Source organism: Lathamus discolor, chromosome 6 (assembly GCF_037157495.1).
Source record: "Lathamus discolor isolate bLatDis1 chromosome 6, bLatDis1.hap1, whole genome shotgun sequence".
Lineage (NCBI taxonomy): Eukaryota > Metazoa > Chordata > Aves > Psittaciformes > Psittacidae > Lathamus > Lathamus discolor.
In genome coordinates this window covers 89,652,100-89,670,075 of record NC_088889.1, presented here as the reverse complement: position 1 = coordinate 89,670,075, position 17,976 = coordinate 89,652,100, and the positions used below count along the sequence as shown (strand labels likewise).

Below are 17,976 nucleotides of genomic sequence, written 5' to 3'. Positions count from 1 at the left end.
AAGAAGTGAAAGGGAAACAAAGGGAAGGGGGGAGGAAGAAAGGAAGGAAGGAGGAATGGAGGGAAGGAGGGAAGGGGAATGGAAGGAAAGGAGGGAAAGGGGAATGAAGGGAAGGAGGGAAGGGAGAAGGAAGGAAAGAAGGGAAGAAGGAAGGAGGAACGAAGGGAAGGGGAATGGAAGGGAAAGAGGGAAGGGGAATGAAGGGAGGGAAGGGGAATGGAATGGAAGGAGAGAAGGGGAATGGAAGGAGGGAAGGGAGAGGAAGGGAAGGAGGAAAGAAGGGAAAGGGAAAGGAAGGGAAGGAGGGAGGAAGAAAGAAGGCAAGAAGGAAGGAGGGAAGGGGAATGGAAGGAAACGAGGGAAGGGAGAAGGAAAGAGAGGGAAGAAGGAAGGAGGAATGGAGGGAAAGAGGGAAAGGAAGGAAAGGAGCAAAGAACAGAAAGGAGGAAGGAAGGAAAGGAAGGAATAGGGAAGGAAGGCAGCAAGCCCCATCCCCACTTTCTAGGGCAGCACAGGAGGGACAGACTCCATTTGGCCGCCCCATCCCTGGGGGGAGACGGAGACTCCCTTAATTTAGCAGCAGCTCCCCCAGCCCCATTCCTGCTGTCGGGAAGCAGGACACGGCCCCCATCCACCGGCACCACCACCGAGCCCGAGCGATGCTTTCTGCTTTTATTCAATTAATGCAGCAATCTATACAAGGGAAAAAAAACCCCAAAGTAATAACCATGAAAACGGTGAAATTCCAACCCCCACCAGCGAAGAACCGAATCCTTCCCAAGGAACCAACGGGAATCCCAACGATTCCCCCTTTTGTCAGCCTGTACAGAAAATAATCTCTGCCCCATTTACAGCGTTTCACACAGTACTTCTCGTATCCCAAACGTCTCGACTGTACAACTTTGATACAAACCCCGGCTTTTTCCTAGGAAAAGCTTCCGGAAAAAAAATATTGCCACTTTTCTTCTTTATTTCTTGTTATTTGTAACAAAAAAAAAAAGGGGGGGGGGGATTAAATTCTTTAGGAAAAAAAAAGAAGAGAAAACTCTAAAATTCAAAGTCAGAACTTGAAGTGTGGGCAGGGGTGGGAAAAGGAGCGGAGATGGGAAAAGGAAGCTGAGATGCTTCTCAGCTGAGGATTTCTCCTTCCCGCTGGGGAAGGGATCACTTTGGGCCAGTAAAAGACTTTCTGCTGCTGGTGGGGTCCAGACCTGGGTGCCCCCTCAATGCCCTCCTCAATGATCCATGGGGTGAGCGCCGGTACCAACAGCTTCAAAAGGCAGAGGTCGGAGCGCTCATCCCAATGGATGGTGGCTCATGATGCCCGTCCCCATGGCGTGATCCCTTGGGATGAGCCAGGCCTGCGGGAGTTACAGCTCTCTCCTACCATCTGGATGAGGGTTCAGCAAGTGTGGGACCAGATGCGGGAAGCCGGGCTCTGCCTGCAGCTCACCTCTTAGCGCCAGCAAACAGCCCTTCCTATGGACACAGCGAGCCCACTCCACGGCTGTAAGAGCTTTAGTTCCATCCCTGAGCCTCCAAGAGATACAGCGAACAGTGAGAGACCCCAATTCCTCCTGCTCTTCGCAGAACGGAGGGGATGGAACCCACCAAAGCAGGATGAATCCCACCAAAGCAGGGACAGACCCCACTTTCTTCCCCCTTCCTTAAGAAAAGACAGTTCTCCCGGTGTGGGCTGTGGGTGCACGGGATCGTCACACTGAACATAGCCTTATTCCCAGTTTCGGGATGAGCAGGTTACACCAACGACACACTGTGGGTGGATGGAGAGGAGGTGGGACTGCACGATTGGACTGAACAGATACAACACAGCCAAGGGGGTCAGGTCCATGCGTGAGTCCGGGGAGGACTTTCGGCTCTAAATCAGAGCTCGCCACACTCCATCCTTCACACCAGACCCACGGCACCAGCCTGACCCGAAGCCCAACACAGCCAATGACAGAGAACAGGTATGGGCATCACCAGTATTAGAGCTACAGCTTTCCAGGTAGGTTGCAGTTTGGGATCCAAACACCTGGATCCCCGTGGAAATGTGTTTGGAATCAGGGATTCACTCTGCTGTTGTTCAGTGCAAAAGAGTTAAAAAACGATGTTATCTACACATATACATCTGTGTCTATAGAAAATGTCTGTACAAGAGGGGAAGGTGGCCTGCCCACACGCTGGGGACACCCAGGAGATGCTACAGGTCAGGCTGGTTGCGTCCCATTCTCACTCCAAGGTGTCAAGCCCCAGCCAACCAGGTCGAAAACACGTGAGAAGAGTGGCTGGAGTGGTGAGGAGCTCCTCTTGTCCCTCCAACCACATCTGCCAGCTCAGACCCACTGCAGGGATATGGGGCAAGGAGAAAGGAAAGAGGGGAGAGCTCCCAGCCATGGCCTGCAGGAACAGCAGAACAAGGTGGGAGAGGAAGGATACCTGCACACACACACACTGCATGAGGTGATGGTATCAGGCTAGAGGATGCAAGGCAGAGGAATAAGACCTCAGGATGTCTTGTTCAGCCTTCAGTGGAGACAAAGCCAACACCTCATCCCATGGGATTCCTGCTCTGGAAAGCAGCCCCGGAAAGCCAGGCTGCCTCTAGCTTCCAGCTGACACCAGGGTACAGCATCCCTATTGCAGAGGTAGGTGTAGAACTGGGAGCTGGTGGGGAAGAGCTGGTCATGCAGAGCCTGGCAGTGAGCACTGCCACCATCAGCATCGCCCACAACAGACCTGACACCGAGGACAGCACGGGACACATCCAGGATGAAGCCAAGAAGACAACTGGGAACAGGCATTGCAGGCATCCTGCTAGCAGGTCCCCAGCTCGCCGGAGATGTCTGCACCAGCCGTGAGGAGGAGAAGGGATCGCTCCTCCCCGCATGTGGTTTTGCTATCAGGGGAATGCCAGGCTTTCCAAAACAGTGGATGTGTAGCCAAGAGCCGGCCTGGATTCTCTGCAGAAAGGCGGGAGGGTGAGGAACACCCCTTCGGATGCTAAATGTGGTCTGGAAATGGGGTTTTCAAGGGTTCAGAAGCAGCAAAAGCACCGACTTTCACATCTCCGGGCAGACAACACCGGTTCTGCGCCTCTACCTCCGCATGGAGCCAACAGCGGCTGTCACCAGGAAACCAACCCGCTAACAAGAGACAGGCAGTGAGAGCCTCACCTGTAACACTCCACAGATCAGCTCTGTGCTGCAGGTGACAGTCAGCTCCTTTGTACTAATATGACCACTAGATCCAGCCTGAGCAGCGACCCCACCAACAGGAGAGCGGCAGGAGCTACGGAAGTCAACGGGGAAGGCAAAGGACACCAAGACGCAGATGTCAGCAAAGAGCACTGCGAGGAGCAGCGCTTGGCTTGGTGGGATTTGCCTGGGAGCCCCTCAAGAGAGCAGCAAACCGGGTTTCCAAATATATTACATCTTTTTATTGCCAAGCGTGCGGGCCAGGAAGTGTGAGAGGGGCACGACACGAAGAGAAACTACACCTGGGAGGAGGGCAAAGCAGCGGGGGTTTAAAAAGAAGACTACTCCTTACAACTGCCAACGCTTGGGTTCAAGGAATCAACCGGAGGAAGCCTCTTAAAAGTGGGGTGCTAAAGATGCTGTTGGGCCCCAAAGCTTTGGGAACACACTGAGGCTTTGGTGTGGGCTAACGCAAGCCGGAAGGGAGAGGAGGAAGGCAGCAATCTAACACTAACCATGGGGCCCAACGCCTGGGTCTTCCCTGTAGCAAGCAGAAAACTCCCTGCCCCAGGAATACAGGCAGGGATACAGCCAGGAGGAGGCAGGCAACCACTGCTGAATGCACTGAACTGAGGCCAAGCTTAGACCCTTGCAGTGTCCCTGCTCCCAGAGCCAGCCTTGGAGGGGACACTCTGCAGCAGAGCTGCCCGAGGCCATGGCAGTGCCTGTTCCTGCTCCATCAGAGCGCATCCCTTGGGAAGGGATGCTGCATCACCTCAACTCTCTCCACCTAAAGGGGCAGGGGGATGAAAGCCAGTCCCCCAGGCATGGAGAACAGCGCTTCTCAGGGGGTCCCAAGGCAAACGTCCTTCACAAGCACAGCAACTCTCCTATTCCTCTTTGCTATCCCCAGCTCTGGGAAGCAGCATGTACTCAATGTGATCACTCCCGCAGCAGTCCCAGGGCTCCAATATGGACCTGGGGCCAGCCTCACTGAAGCCAGCCACGTTTCCTTCTTCCTCAAGCAAAACACACTCCTCATCAGACCAGCACTGAGAAACCAGAGCTCAAGTACATTCCTCTCGGAGAGGGCAGCACAGGGAACTGTGCGAGCCCACGCTGGCTTGGGAAAAGGGACTGGAAAGGAAACCTATGTTAAAACTGGTGCTAAAGTGCAACAAAAAAATGTCCTAAACCCTTTGAAATCAACCGCAGTTAAGAGGGGTCTGCAAAGCTTCAAACTTCCAGTTACTGCAGGGCATCCTTAAACCAAACCCAACAACAACCAGGTCAGAGCAGCCCAAGGAGCCCTTTGGTGAAGCACATCCGAGGCCACCGCAGCGAGTTTCAGCTCCTGGGGTCGAACGTTACATTGAGACCACGTGGAAAGGAGGAAAGTTAAAGCAAAGAAAAGAAACGAAACTCCCAAAAATACAATTCCTGAATCCTGCACAACGAAACGGGGAAACTTTTTTGGTGTTTTCAAAAGCAATCCCAACAGACAGCCTGCCATCACTTTATCTGTTTCCTAAGGGAAGAGATGCCCATTTGACCCCATGACTCAGGGCACCGTGTGCACTGGACACGTTCCCATCCTGCCGTATGTCTCAGCATTCCTCCATTCATCAAAGCAAATCGCTAGGATCCTTCCTGTTTACTCTTCAGCCTGAAAGGAAAAACCAAAACTGAAGCTAGATGGAAGATAGCCAGAGGGAAGAGAGAGTTTTCACAGACTGGAGGCCAATCGGCTCCACTACGAGCCTGGAAGGTGCAATCCTCAGTGTCGCCTCATCTTAACTTTCCTGGCTGGGCTGCCATCCTCCTCTTCCTCGTCACAGTCCTCCGTGTACTCGTAAGACCTTCGCCAATAGTTCTCGGAGCTGAAGTTGCTCCTTCTCCTATGTTTTGGTAAGAGGACCGAGCGCCTGTTCTCCTCTTTATCCATTTCTAGAATCCGTGGCCTATGGGAAAAGAGGAAGAAGGGAGCGTGAGCACATCCACGGCAGGATTTCAGCATTCCCTGTGTGGCTTTGCATACTTTGAGCGCTGTGACTGACTGTTTCCACATCGCTTTCCCAGTCCTGGGCACTGAGCAGAGCAGGAACAGATCACCCCCTTGCACCTCCCACAGGGAAGCTGGGAATTGTGCTTTCGATGGTGCAAGTCTTTCCCCTTCCCAGAGCAAGCTTTGGTCCTTACCTCCACCAGGAACACTTCCAAACAGCCCAGTCACCTCTTTCTAAGTGCAGTTTGTGGCTTCAAGAAACATCCCTTGGGAAGAAGGCTCTGTCTCTGCTATAGACCTCGCAGCACAAAGCTGGGTTCCTTTTTAAGCTGCTCGGGTGCTTGCGGTGCAGCATCAAACACCAGCTCTGAGCTCCTTTGTCCTCTCAAACATCAGCACAGGGCAATTGTTACTTCTACAAAGCTGCCCCTGCTCTTGCCTGCGATTGCTTTGGAGCAGGACAGGGCTGGTGGGCTGCACACACCACTAAGTGTATATACACATACATATACTTCCTTATGTATATATCCTAAGTGGCACTTGCTGAGTTCCATAAAGAGATACCATCACGTGATATCCATGCTGGTTACCTATGTCACACGTGGGGTTTTGAGGCCAAAGGAAGAGAAAACCAGGCCTCTGGTACCCAGCAATCTGCTGCAGCAATCTATGCACCACACTCTGCTCAGGTCATAGAATGGTTTGGGTTGGAAAGGACCTTAAAGCTCAGCCAGCTCCAACCCCTGCCATGGGCAGGGGCACCTTCCACTGGAGCAGCTTGCTCCAAGCCCCTGTGTGCAACCTGGCCTTGAGCACTGCCAGGGATGGGGCAGCCAGAGTGTCTCCGCTCCCAGCAGGCTGCAGAGCAGCTCTGTGAGATGCACAGATTTGTTCGGCATGATCGCTTCTCTAATCGCACACCAGCACACTGTGTGCTCCGAGCTTTCATCTGCAGGCTCCTCTTCTTGCTGTTCCTCCCCGGTGAGGCAGAGTGCAGGTGAATGAACACTGCTCATAACCACACCATCCCCACCCGCCTCCCTCCAGGGCAGGTTGAAACACGGGCTGGGAGCGCACAGCCAAGCCCCAGGCCCAAAACATGACATGCAGAGAACACTGCATGGTCCTCAGGAGCATTTGGAATTCGGGAATAGCAGGAATATCCCTCGCAGCTACCGGTACATTCACACAGAGCAAGGTGGTATTTGAGGGAAGCTTTGCTGCAGAGCTCAGGCTCCTCAGCAAGGAGCTCTCCTGAAGGTCAGGCTCACACATCCACACGGTCTGATTACACACACATGCAGCTGGGGAACCAAAACAGGTCTGAGAAGCTTCCCAAGACGACCTTCACCTTTCCCAGATAGCAAACCCTCCCTTTCTCCCTCCCAAGATTGCTTTCATAATATAGTCTAACGCAGCTGCACAGGTTGCTTGGCAATAGAGGTCAAAAATAATTAGCTGCAGGGAAACTATTGTTTGGAATGACTGCATTATCAGGAGCCAGCCAAATCTATTGCTTCTTCATTATGCCACTCACAGGATAAACAATGTAAGCTGCTTACAGCCAGAGCTTAGCCTCCACAAGCCTAGGAGGAACGTGTGTTCTGATAAAGCACATCTGTACACTACTGAAAGCACCTGGGAGGTGCAAAGTAGGGTGCTTTTAAGTGTATTGTGCAGCCTCTCTTATCTGACACGGGGAGAGACACACACAGCCCTAGAGATAGCTTTTTAGGAAACATTGCTTTTAGGAGAGATGATCCTACCTGTGAGCAGCATCAGGATCTGCTTTGCGATGGGACCGCTTTGGTTTCAGGATCTGGTCCCGGTTGCTTCCTGAGTTATAACCCGGTGGCAACACAGAGCTACTCAGGGATTTTGTTTCCAGTCGAGGTGCATCTAGTCTTGTTCTGCAAATAGTTAAAGGGAAGAGAATGTGCAAGGAGCTTCTACAGAACCACAAGTGTGCTGCAGCAGGTATCGACCCTAGATGTGCTGAAACCACCTTCGGTCCCAGCCACACAGCTCAGGAAGAGGGTCAGGACCACTTACACCCAACAGCAGAACAAGCTGCAGCTTCCTGGCACTTGAACTTTCAGCTTTAACCTTTGCTGCCTTGGTTAGAGGGATACGTGAGGGGAATACCAATGGTGCTCACCGGAACACCGGTTATGGGATAGAGGCACTGGCGCACTTGTGAAATCCTATGAAATCACAGTGACTGGTCGATAACTCACAGCTCCTGTTAAGCCACCTGTGAAATTCATCATCACCTCCATCAGTAATAACTGCTTCCATGTGGAAACTCCCTCCTACCTGGAGTTCTCATGGGGTCAGGCATTTCTCAGCTTGACTAAGAGGTGTAAAGAGTTGAAGTACGAGTCAGGAGAAGGCCTGGCCAACTGAAGCTGCACCCACATCCCTTCCAGCAGCACAGAACACGCTCAAGCTGCACCAGAGAGCAAGCACAGCTAGTCCCAAAGCAGAGCTGCTGCTGGATCAGGCACTGCTGTAGCCATGCACAGGGGAAGGGAGGCAGCAGGAATGAACACCTGATGGGCAGTTTATCACAGCTCTATCACGCTCTCCAAGCACAGCACAGTTACCATCCCAATTTCGAAGTTCTGCTAAAACACAGACTGAACCATGGGCAAAACACACTCGGAGGTGGTGCTGGTGCTCCAGAATGCCACCTCCAGGAGGATGCAAGCAAATCCCAGAAGGAAAAGCACCCTAATCCTGTTGTTGCAGCCTGTCTCCCTCCTTTGGCTGAGAGGTGAATATGTAACAGGTTTGGGTGATGCAAAGAGGAGAATTCCTACTTGCTCTCTAGCGCTGAACTTCAGCACCTGAGGGAGGCTTCTACAGAAGAATCCCAACCTAAAATCCCATTAGGAAGTACAGGCAGTTGCCAAACTTCCTCTCTGCTACTGTGAGAGCCTCTTCAGTTAAGCAGGGTGATGCCATGCTGGCAGTTGTGAAACTGAGCAGAGCAGACCTGCTCCATCCAGCATGCCAGAAACAAGGAACACCTCCACAGGCAGCTGCATGATCCAGTCCGCATCACCATTATCCTGAGCTGTTCCCAGCTCCAGAACTGGACCCAGCCCAGGGAGAACACCAAAGGCATCGTGGATCCTGCCCTGAACAAGTTCTGTGGTTTAAATACCTCTCAAATACAACGACTACAGGCCTGCAATTAAACCAAACCACCAATGTACTGCAAGGGCACAGGAACAGCAGCCACGCTCACCCTGTCCACAGAGCAATGCAGCTACGAGCTGCAGGAGCAAGACACTAAAATGGAGAGCAAACCACCTCCCAAAGTCCAAGTTAAACAGAATCACTCTGATGTAACTGCTTACACATGGCAGCATAAGCCCTCCCAGATGACTTTCAAGACCCATTTCAATAGGTCTCATTTCCATCCTACCTCCCACATTACCTCCTTCAGCATCTCAGGAAAGAGAGCACCGTTCCTCCCCACTCCAGCCTCTTGCTCCAAAAGCATCCAAACCTTGCTGGTTCCCCGCAGCCCTGCACTCCAGCACGCAGGAAACACTGTAAATATCATCACTCTACAGCACTGAAGTGTTTATGACCTACTTGGGAAGCACACCGCTCTCGAGCAGCCTGCAAAACCCAGCCACTGCTCCAGCTTCCCCAGCTTCCTTCTGCCACTGCCAGCACAAACCATCTCTGGATCCACGCACTCCAAGTACAGGCAAGAGAGGATCCAGATGTCTGGGACCCAGCAGGCTCTGACAGCCTAATCAGAGCGGAATATCCCATCTTCAAGGAAGCTTATGCTGCTCTACACCCCAACGGACCTGATCCCACTGGATAACTCAGGGTTGATCCTTGCCACAAAGATGAGGAAGAAGAGTTTTATGTCAGCTGCTCCCAAGCCTTTCATGCTAGCAGGCTACCAATGGAAGTAGCTGTTTCCCTGATTGCGTAACACACTGTTTGAGACTGCCCAAAGTCGCATGATCCAGGAGTGGGGAATGGCGTTTGCTGCAGGAATACATGCCGCGGGGATGCGAGTGCAGAGGAAGGTCACCGCAGCCCTGCTGTGCGCGCACGCATGCACGAGACGCGCCGTCACAAGGGAGAAGCAGCAATTAATAAGCTCTATTTAGCAGCCATCAGAGTGCACCCTTTGGCAACCAGGCAATTGCCGTGCAAGCACCAGGGCTGCTGAACTCTATGGAGATTACACATCAAGAATTACCAGGGGGTTCCCACTTTGCTCAAGAGAGAAAAGCCTGGTGCGGTTTCATTCAGCCTCCCATTGCTGTCCGTGTGTCACCAGGCACACACTTCTGCTTTAACACTGAGCAAATCAGGGCCCTGAAATGAAGGGAAGACGGAAGGACCCAGTGCTACAGGATGGCTAAGCAAAACCAGCCAATACACTCTGCTGGGAGCTAACAGCTTTGTCTCTTCAGCAGCCAGGCACCAGGTCGGCTGGGTGCTTCTCTGCAGCTCTACGTGTTCACCCAGTTGCACATTGAGGGCATTCAGGCAAAACTGAAACAACTCGACACCCTCAGCTTACAGAGGATGGCAAAAAACCAAGAGGAAGAGCCAGTTTAAACAAGTGTGTTGGGTATTTGCATCATTTGGGCAGCTTTAGCTGATTTAGCCAAGTCTTTCTGAGGGAACTGCTTCACAGCCTAGTACAGAAGCTTCTCTACCCCAAAGCCCAAGTAGTAGATTTGAGATGCCTTCCACTGGTGTTTATCAGCACTCACACTGCTTGTCACTGGCTGCAGCAACCAACAACACGAACGCAACAGCCTTTTAGCTCTTTATCACAACCCTTAAACCCCGTGTGGCAATAACCACCTATGGAGCAGCTTGGCTCTTATCCGTCTTTCATCCCACTCTATCACCTGCCACATCTCATCCTGCCTCCCCGGGGTCTGGGCTCATTTTGCCTGGGTAATGCCTCAGGGCTGCTGTTTCCTTGCCTTCCTTTCATGGGTCTCTCTAACCAGATGTCCAACTCCACTCCACTGGCATTGGGCAGTATCTTCACAACAGTGCCAAACTTGTTCTGAAACTAACTACGCCATCCAAAAGCTCAGCAAGTCTGAATCTAGACCGTTTACCTGCTAGCCTTATGCTAGCCAGGGCAACTGCAGCCCTGCCACCAATGCCCACGCTTTCAGTTGGGTTTACAGCACTCGAATCATGTGTTTTCACTTGCAGAGAGATGTCCTGACAGCAGAATTACTGCTAACACCTTCTAAGGCACAATCAGCACGGGTCAGTGTGTGGCAGTCACATTTTTCCATCTCCTAGGAGAAGGAACTGATGAGAGAGGACATTTCTGGGCACAAAAGAAGGTTAAACTGAGGGAGTTTGGGATAGGGTTGGCTTATTTTTACCTCCGTTTTCTTAGAGGCTTTAGGAACAAGCACTGGTTGATGAAATGCCATCAAGGCAGTGTATCTTCTAAACAGCTTCCAGTGCCTGGCTTCCCACCAGCGACTTGAAGGACAGGCTCTGTAAAGTGATCACCGAATTCACTGCATCCATTTCCCTTTGCAGCCAGCATTGTCCTCTCCCTCTCCAGGAAACAAAAGCCATGCTACCATGAAAACTTTATCTGCTTTAGAGCTGATTCCTCATCGTAAGCATCAGCTCCAAAGGACCACGCAGGTAACTCACAGGTGTGGGTATCGTATGATCAGACACCTGAATACATGGCCCCAAACAAGAGTCTGAAACCCTAGCCATCTGGAGCTAGGCAAGCAACGAAAGCCAGGTGTTGGGACACAAACGGGGCTTGCAAACCCAGGCATTACAATGAAGCACTGCTGCACAGAGCCAAGAAGTGATTAACTCTGCAGTAACAAGTTCCACCTACTTCCACCATGGGTATGGCATCAGTGAGCATGAGAGTGACAGCTAATCAAGGTGGAAGATCAAGCCAGCAAATTAACAAGCACGGCAGTTTTAAAGTGTTTCTTTTAAGCACATCACATCACATCCGAGTTTATCTCGGTGTCCAGAGGGCTTCAACACTTACTTTCGAAGGATGATGACGGCTCTTCTCTCCTTGATGTCCTGTGGTCGAATACAGTGTGTGATTTCATCAGCTGCATAGCCACTGGTAACAAAAACAGAAAGCCACTGTGAGAAAACGACAGGCAGAAAGCAGCCCCAACACCAATGGCCAATCATTCCCTAACTTCCAGCAGGAATTCCTCCTCCAAACACCATTCTCCCAGGCACACAGGAGCAAGACTTGGAAGACACTTCAGAAAGGAAGGTTGTTTTGAGGTTTTTTACTCTATTTTTTAGTGTATATCAGAGGAAACAGCCACCTGCCACAACACTGTGCAATAAGACACGTAGGAAATGAGTTTATGGAGTGCAAATTCAGCCAATTCAAGGATCAAAACCTCAGCACACTGCTCCAAATGCGTGCCCCCAAGGGAAACCCACCTTTCGTGGCTGAGATGGGCAGCACACCCAGACATGAATGCATCCTGATTTGGTAGTCAAAGAGGGGGTCAAGTCTCTCACCCCTATCACCGGGACACAGACGCTGCCATCTCAGCACCCTCATCCTCTCTGATGCAGCACAACCTCAGCCACGACACAAACATCACCTCGAAGCACAGCCCAACTCCAACACAAGGCACATGGGGTAACCTTCACATCCAGACCTGCAGATAGAGCTGCACTCCCAAAATCTCCCTGCCGCAGGGCAAGATAGAGACCTGGATTGAGGGATCAAGCAGCTACATGGCCACACAGTAGCTGTACTCAGTAGGAGTGTTTTGCTCCTGCAGGAGCACATCCCATCACTCCCATGGATGCTAACAAGAGGTGGGCCTGCCCTCTACCTGCTGCTTGGAGTGTCTGCTCACAGCAGAGCCTTCTAGAGCCCAGGATGGGTTAAAGAGAAGTTAAACATCTTCAGAGCCTCCTGAAAGAGCTGAGAAGCACAGGAATACCTTTAAAAAGTACAGGAATACCTCTGAAAAGCACAGGAATACCTCTGAAAAACACAGGAATACCTCTGAAAAGCACAGGAATACCTCTGAAAAACATAGGAATACCTTAGAAAAGCACAGGAATACCTTTGGAGGGACTCGGGTGAAAGCTGCTGAAGCCACACAAAGGCAGCACAACCCTGTGCTGGTTTAACCTGAAGCAGAAGCCACAGAGGCCACCGTCCCCATGAGGCTTTACCATGAAGGGGCGGCTGCACTGGCTCAGCAGCTTCCAGGTTATCCCGAACAGATCACACACAAGCCAGGACAGGACCAGGTTTGCTTTATCTGGTTAGATAACCCACCCACTCAGTGCGAAACACACCTCGAGGACAGATTTACTGCTTTGAGAAGGGAGTTAAAAGGCTAAGAGCTGATCTGTTAATACAGGGGTTGATGTCCATCCCCCCCCCCAACCTCTAAGGCACTGCAGAGGACAGCAGCATTATGAGAAGGGGTTTATAATGATGCTCTATTATGTTCCAGGAACCTCTGCGTCAAGCTCCAGTGAATTCATTAATATCACCCATGTTAACATTCAACCTGGTGCACCCTCAGTGACACAACGAACATCAGGAAAAGGTCTGTTCCAGCCCTGTGCTTTCCATAAGGAAATGTCAGCAAGGTTTGCACAGGCAAAACCAGGCAGAGAAAAGGAAGAAAAAGCTTCTTTGGTTCTATCATGTGGCAGCAGGAGCTTCTCACCCTCTGCCCGGCCTTGCTGCATCCTGATGATGCATCAAGGGACAGACATGGGACAAAACACCTGTAATGACATTGAGGGTCTCCCCAGGCATTTCTCAGCCAGAGAAGAAACCCAAAGCATGAAGGAAGAGACAACTTGGGAAGGAAAACCCTAAACCTCTCTTCATGAAAACACCCAAGCATCAAGCCTCCAGCCCAAAGCGTTTTCCAGAAGAACATGGGGAGGTGCAGGTGCCATCCACACACTCCCCCAGCTCCTCACCAACCTGTCACATCTCACACCCCCAGCTCCTGCCCGAGCCTTTTCCAGTCCACAAGAGCTGCAGCTGAGCCACAACACAACCGATTCACATGGAGGTGGAAGCAGGGGGTTCTGTACAAACATCACCCAAAGGGAGGCCCTGGAGCTCTGCATCTAATGGGATGTGTTTCCAGGGGCTGAGGACAGGCAGGGGGACCTCACACACTGGCCCATCACAGGGCTGAGCGGATCAGGGCTTTACTTGTGGCTCAGGAAAGCTGCTGTCACAAACCATGGCTGTGGCACCAACCAGCTCAAGCAGCGCTTGAACACATCTATTTATCGCCTCAGCACTGGCACACACAGAGAACTTCCTCTGCACCAACAGCCTGTCCTGAGGGATCAGACGTTTCTGGGAAAAGCATCTAATCCAGGCAGTTGTGGAGAGATTCCTGTGGCTGGGAAGAAAGCGAGTTCATCCTCAGGCTGCAACCAGCTCTGGTTACGCTACCCTGAGACAACAGGAGACACAAACATCACATTGCCATTGCCACTGCTCTTACAACACGGAGCACGCCCCAGCTGCAGAAGAGAAGCCTGTACATCGCACAAGCTCTGTGATCCAACCCCCCCCCCCCCCGCCCCGGCTCGATTCCTTTTATCCAGCCTAAGCATTTGTCAAAGCACGTGTTCCCCAGATGAACAGGCAAATTCCTCCGTCTCCTCCCCACTGCTTCCATGGATCGATGCTTATCAAATTATAGGTAGAAAAAGCAAACCCACAAACAAGGTCCAGACAGGACTGAAACCCCACTTAACTCTGCCTGAGAGAGCAGCACAGAGCAAGGAGCTCCTGCCACCTCCTTTTAGCCTGGCTGGCAGCGGGACAAACCTGAAGGAGCATCCGCTTCCTGGTGCCGTGAGACAACAGGGGCTGGAGGAGGTTGTCTTCTATAAGCCAAAACCGACAAGGAGGAGGTCATCCTCTCCTTTAAGTCAAGCTTACAAGGGCCAATCTTCACCAGGGATGTGAAAAGAGAGGAGGAAGTGCTTTGCTGGAAGAGCAAAGGGCTCATTAGCAGGTCGTGAAGTGGCTCAGCCTTTGTCCTGCTGGCAAAGGTGCTCAGCCCAGGCAGGAGAACCTCCCTTCCACCTTTTAAACACAAAGTGCTTGAGATATGAATGCTCTCCAGTGAGTTTGGGGCAGGTTCAGGGCTTGCAAACACCACAGGGTGGGCAAATAGGGTCAAGGGAGGGATATGGGGAAAGCCCCTCTGCATACTCTCTGCTGGCCAGGTGGAGGGCAGCTTGCAACAGGCAGGAACAGGACAGACATGACCTGGGGACAGCCTGAGACCGATGTGAGGGCACAGAGAAGAGATCCAGCAACTTTCTTTAGATCCTCACGGCTTCCACACGGTAACCAAAGCCATGTGGCTGCACTGCTGGCAGCAGCCACTGCCCCAGCAGCACTGGAATCACAGACATTACAAGCATGCCATTTCTATCTGTGCCGTTTCCCTATCTCCAGGGCAACTGCCTTCAGGAACTGTTTACTGAGAGGAGAACAAGCCAAGTTTGGGGAGTTGACTTTAACACGACCAAGGGCTGCATTTGGGATACAGACCCCTGAGAGCCTACCGAGGGTCTGCACCTCTCCCTAAATTGCCAGGGTTAGAAGGGAAGAGCTGGAGGAACTCGCATCCAACCGGGATCATATCATCACAGAACAATCACTTTGGCAGAATCTCTCTTAAGTGAGTGCTAAGTATCTGCTAACTGCAGTACCAAAACTGAAATAATCCCTGTTTTAAAGGCTATTATTTGCTGGAGAGCAGAACTTCTAACCGGGATTAAGCTAGGGAATACATGGCCTGCGGTGGGGCAGAAAGCAACCCTCCTGTTTGGAAGGAAAACAAGCTCTCTTGGTTTGATTTGTACCATTGCTTCAGTTAATAAACTGATTACAGCACCCAGGTGACCTGGCCAACAACCCAAACACACAGGCCTGGGAGACACCCTCTCCAATCCCTGAGCCCTGAGTCAGCTGCCTCTTCCCGGAAGTTATAGAGGGAAAAGTGAGGATATGGCACATGAAAACATCAGGTTCCTGGTCCTGGAGTGGAGCAAAGCACTTCTCCTGCTCCACTGCAAGTCTTGATCCTGCTTTGGATGTAAAGCCATGAGTTTTCCTAGTGGCTTTGCCTGCAAGACTCCAGAGTGACCCTGCACTAACAGCTCTGCCAGGGTGCTTCTGAGCAAAGAAACACTCTCCCTGGCCTTAGCAAAAGACCTCTGGCTCTGAAAGGAAGGACAAGGATTTACTCCAGGCCTGCCAGGGAATGGCAGCACAAGGGTTCACCTCACCAGCAGGAAAACGAGGGTGGAAACGTCCTCAGCGCCATTCCCGCTTCCCTCCCTAATCCACACCAGTTACCTAACGCCGGGGGTACACCATGGCTTAGTTCATGTTTGTGCAGCTTCTCCAAGAGGGAAGCGATGCGAGATCTCAGCATTTATTATTGATGCCCCCGGTCAGCGGGTGAGGCCGTGTGGATGTGGGGGGAAGAATTCCTTCCCGAACCCTGCGGCGATCACTTTACAAGCCAATGGAAGGGATTGAGTTACTGCTTGGGAGCCCTGAAAACCGGCCTGGACCTTCACCAATCCCAAACCTAAAACCTCAACTGGGGATACCATTGGTAGCTCTGCGCTGCTGGCAGAGGCCGGGTGATCCCTGGCTCCTGGCAGGGAGCGCTCTGACCTTCAGGGACACGAGGGGTTGGTGCTCACGGAGTTAAGCAGCCCCAGTGCTGGCCTTTGAGGCGCAATCCCTAAGACCAGGACACCAGTGGGTCCGTACGCACCAGCTCTGCACAATCCTGCCTGTCCCTGTCCCTTTACCTGCCTGCCCAGCACAGTTTCCCAGTGTCAATCCCAGCTTTACCACTGACTGGCTGCATGACCTTGGGCAGGTCATTTCACCTCCACAGCTCTTCCTTCGCCTGCATGAACGCACAGGAAAACCCCTCCTTGTGCCCATGACCCGCCGCGCTTCCAAGCAACAGTCCCACAGGGCTCTCCCCCTTGGCATCAGGCAGGAGAGGGTTCAGTATTCCCAGTTTAGGGACCGGGAGGACGAGGCCATTCACACCTCCTCCTCTCCACGCTTAAGGTCAGGTCGGGAAGGCATGGCCAAGCTAAGAATAGACCCAGGAGCCTCATCCCAACCAGCTGCTCCGCTCTGACCGCTCATGGGCAGAGGATCCATTTTGTGTCTCGATGTGTTATTTTAACCACTGACAAGCAAAGCTCAGCTCCGAAAGTGGCCTCGCTCCCAGCAGGACTCCCCTCAAACCTTATGGAGAGGGCACCCTCCATCCCTAAAACCCCCATCCCCTCCAAACCCTTCCGATGCCCCTTCACTAAGACCATGCACCAAGACCCCGCATGCTTTCAGGCGGGCGAGATCAAGCCCGAGCCGTGCATCCGCGTGCCTCACGACGAGAGCGTTACACAACCGAGCCCCCAGCACGTTAACGGGAGGCCTTGAGGGCGAGTTACCTGAGCACCGTGACGCTTCCCCTCTTGACGGGCAGGAAGAGAACGGGCTCCGAGACCCTGATGGGTTTAAACTGGAATTTACACCCGAAGCAAAGCGCCGAGTCGCTGAAGAAGGAGACGGAGACGATGGGCCTCTCAAAGATATGGATGGGGTCCACGTGGGAGACAATGCATCCCCCCGGCTGGTAGTCGTTGATGACGGCACTGTTCACAAAGCCCTCGGGAATCACCCGGTGCTCCACCAGCTTCCTGATCACCAGGTCGTGCACCCACTCGGGGATAGCATCCACCTCTCCCCTCGGATACAGGCGCTCCTGCCCGGGGCCTCGTCTCTGCAGCTGAGACCCATAGGTATAACCCTCCCCGAAGAAATACTTGTTCCGCAGCGGGGCCCGATCCACCGTGTGCTCCTTATAGAGCCCCTTCTCCGCCCGGGACACCACGTCCTCGATGCGAGCTTCGATCTTGGCGCACTCCTCGGCGCTGAAGAGGCGAAGCTGGCGGATGCCGCTCTTCACTTTCCGAGCTTCTTCTTCCTCCTTCTGCTCCTCGTAGTCGCTGGGCTCGGAGCCCGAATCCTCCTGGTGCCGCCGCCGCTTGCGATCGTAAGCGGGGGGGTCGGGGGGTTCCCGTGCGAGGCCGCCGCCGCCGCCGCTCCCTTTGTGGCCGTCCCGGTAGGGCATCATGGACTTGAGCTTCTCCCGCAGGTCCGTGTAGCCGGTGCCGGCCATAGTGCGTCCGCAGCCCCCGCCTCTATCGATCCCGGCGCTGCAGGCGGCGGCGGGCGGCGGCGGGGGACGCGCAGCTGCTATTCATGGCACCCGCCGCCCTGCGGGAAGAGCCCCGGAGGGACGGGGAGGTGAGGACCGGGGGAGGTGAGGACCGGGGGAGGTGAGGACCGGGACCAACCCCCCCCCCCCCCGCCATATCGCGACTTGTTCCACACACCCCCCCCCCCCCACCACCACCATCAACCGGGATACGGGACCCGGCTGCCGCCCTCCCACCGCGACGGGGCAGGGGGGGAAGGACGGGAGGCCCGAGCGGCCGCCACACTCACGGCTCGGCCCGGGGCTGGCGCGGACAATGCTGCCGGTACCGGCGGCGGCGCTCACGCGGCGGCGGGGCCTGGCACATGCCCAGCGGCGGCGGCCCCGGCGCTGCCCGCTCCCGCGGCGCTGCGCATGGCGGGGACAGGAGGAGAAGGAAGGGGATTGGGGGGGGGTGTGAGGGGGGGGGGGGGGGGGGGGC

General features: G+C 53.4%; 1 protein-coding gene across 2 annotated transcripts; it reads right to left on the bottom strand.

The window, feature by feature from the left end:
* Positions 1-658: 658 nt before the first annotated feature.
* Positions 659-17,875, bottom strand: ALKBH5 (alkB homolog 5, RNA demethylase). Of its 2 annotated transcripts, none has more exons than XM_065684687.1 (5): positions 17,786-17,875; positions 16,726-17,554; positions 11,243-11,323; positions 6,969-7,112; positions 659-5,158 (listed from the first exon to the last, which is right to left on the bottom strand). In XM_065684687.1, exons 2-5 carry the CDS (start codon positions 17,454-17,456, stop codon positions 4,975-4,977), a joined length of 1,140 nt encoding a protein of 379 aa, XP_065540759.1. In that variant the 5' UTR covers positions 17,457-17,554; positions 17,786-17,875; the 3' UTR covers positions 659-4,974. The 2 variants fall into 2 exon arrangements, with proteins under 2 accessions (XP_065540759.1, XP_065540757.1); XM_065684685.1 differs by lacking the exon at positions 17,786-17,875 and having other exon boundaries at positions 659-4,863; positions 4,959-5,158; positions 16,726-17,526.
* Between the last annotated feature and the right edge of the window lie 101 nt (positions 17,876-17,976).